At 29.0% G+C, this 2,366-nt stretch overlaps 1 protein-coding gene across 1 annotated transcript; it reads right to left on the reverse strand.

Moving 5' to 3' along the window:
• Nucleotides 1-710: 710 nt before the first annotated feature.
• Nucleotides 711-1,613, reverse strand: LOC133034045 (uncharacterized). Its single transcript, XM_061109063.1, has 2 exons — nucleotides 1,166-1,613; nucleotides 711-1,028 (listed from the first exon to the last, which is right to left on the reverse strand). Exons 1-2 carry the CDS (start codon nucleotides 1,310-1,312, stop codon nucleotides 873-875), a joined length of 303 nt encoding a protein of 100 aa, XP_060965046.1. The 5' UTR covers nucleotides 1,313-1,613; the 3' UTR covers nucleotides 711-872.
• Between the last annotated feature and the right edge of the window lie 753 nt (nucleotides 1,614-2,366).

Consider the following 2,366-nt stretch of genomic DNA (forward strand, 5'->3'; position numbering starts at 1 on the left):
AAGATTTTGGAGAAGATTCATATGTCAAGCAGTTTGCTATTGCGTTTTTAATTTCTGTTTCGTTACTCTCCGCCCTTAAAATAAAGTAAGTATTATTATAAATATAGTATACAAAAATTCAAATTTTTTTGTAAAATGTGTAGCTATAATAGTATGTGTATTTGATTTTATGAGTATTACCATTCCTTTAGTGCTTCTGCTTCGGGGAGTTGATGATTGATTTTGAAGGTACGCGTGTCGCGTGACAATAGAGAAGCCCTAAATCAAAATGTATGTGTTAATTGAATTTTTGAATTTTCGCTTTTAAATATCAGTAATTTAATTAATGCAATAACCTCTCTTGGTTTGAACAATTAGTTTTGATCCCAATATTATGAGTCTGTCTTCGATTACTTCTGCTATTTGTAAGCATTCATCGTGAACTTTATGCCCCCACATCGTCAAACATACTGGTTTGAAGCTACAACTTTGTAAAGAAATAAAAAAATAGATTAGCAAAAATTTTGTTAAATTGTATTTAATATATCGCAATAAAAATGAACACAAGGGTGTATTTATAGTGGTAGATTAAATGTATAGTTTACCTTTCATCAATTAAATATATCTCTTGAATTGTATGTAGTCCATAGGAAGTGTTGACTTCTTTTGGTGGGTTCATTTTGAGAGCAATAGCCAAAATATCTAATAAATTGAAATATTAAATAGTTAGTCAATGAGGAATATATATATATATATGAAAATCAAATTGTAAATATCTATTGGTTTGCTGAATTCTTTAGGTGTATGGAGGTCGCTAAACGGAATGAAATCATAGTTTGGTGCTGATATCTGGTTGTCTTCTGTTTGGATTTCTTCGATTTATGTTCTTGAGTTCAATGTCCAAGAATATTTGTAGTCTTGCTTTTTATCGAAAGGTGGGGCTGTTTTTTTACATAAGCGTTGCTAAGGTAGTAAGTGTGGAACACTTCCAAAGTGTTTTCTCTAGCATCAATTTCAGTGCCAAATATTACTGCTTCAACATCATTACCCTGTGTCATTTTTAAGGAAAAAAATATATTTATGAAATAATAATCTGTTGGAGCGTGTTTATAGTCAGAATTCGGAAAATATAACATTTATTAGTAGAGTATTTACAATTTCAACGGTAAATAAACTAATTGTATACCTTTTTATCTGCTAACATAAGCTTTTGATATTTGAGTGGTGAACTCTTGCTTGTCCGCTTTCCAGATTTTTCTAACACTCTCATTTCAATCTTACAACTTTCTGTAGTTGGGGTGATATCCTTAATTGTTGTATATATTGTAGCCATTTATTCAACTGTTTTCAAATAAATCAGTAGATAGACAAAATAAAAAATATAGTAATGACTACGTAATTAATAAAAAGAGTCATAAAATATAATCAATATCTTATTAATTATAATATTAGTGAAGAGTAGTGCATGAGATTGAAGATGGTAGCCACAAAGCATGGAAACTCCGTGAGCTAGCCTTCACTTACCTTTGGGTTAGACAATATATGCATCAATTACAAACACACAACCAACCTAATATTTAAATAAATTAATCTACACAAAAGAAAGTAACTTTGGCAACATATTATTTTAATTAATTTACTCAAAATATTAGTTATAAACCAACACTAAAATTTGAATTTAATTGTTTGAACTAAAATATACATTTATCAATTTATACTGTAACATATATATATTACACACATATTATATATAAATATATATAATCTTTAATAAAATATATATGTATGTATACAGCAAGTCATATATCATATTAATAATAAATCACTTTACAGCATCACATATATATGCCAAAAAACTCGTACAACAAGTAATTAATAAAGAAAATGAAAAATAAATAAATAAATAAATAAATAAACTGCTACTTACGAATCAATTCAATATATATGTATACCTAAGAGGATTTAAGTCAATAAAAAAATTCAATCAATTAACACGATTGAAAAAAAACTGATTGATGCATTATATGCCATCCGTATATGAACCAAAAACGAAAATTAATGGCAAAAGCCATTAAACATATATTAACGAACGTCCAAAAAAAAGAACCATATTATTATATATATAGATATATATTAGAAGAATATTACGTGCGAGTCAATACCTCCCACAGCAAAAAACGCACTCGAGTCAATACCTCCCACAGCGATTCGGGTATGATGTTATTAATAAGAGGTAATAAACACAACAAGGGGTTGTTCGTTTTCCCACTTCAATCGAGAATGATTGGCTCTCGATACTCATATCAATGGATGAGTATTGCTAGAGAGAATGGTTGGCATGTTTTGCTCGACGCTTGTGCTTTGGGACCCAAAGACATGGAAACCTT

This window comes from Cannabis sativa, chromosome 2 (assembly GCF_029168945.1).
Source record: "Cannabis sativa cultivar Pink pepper isolate KNU-18-1 chromosome 2, ASM2916894v1, whole genome shotgun sequence".
Taxonomy (NCBI): domain Eukaryota; kingdom Viridiplantae; phylum Streptophyta; class Magnoliopsida; order Rosales; family Cannabaceae; genus Cannabis; species Cannabis sativa.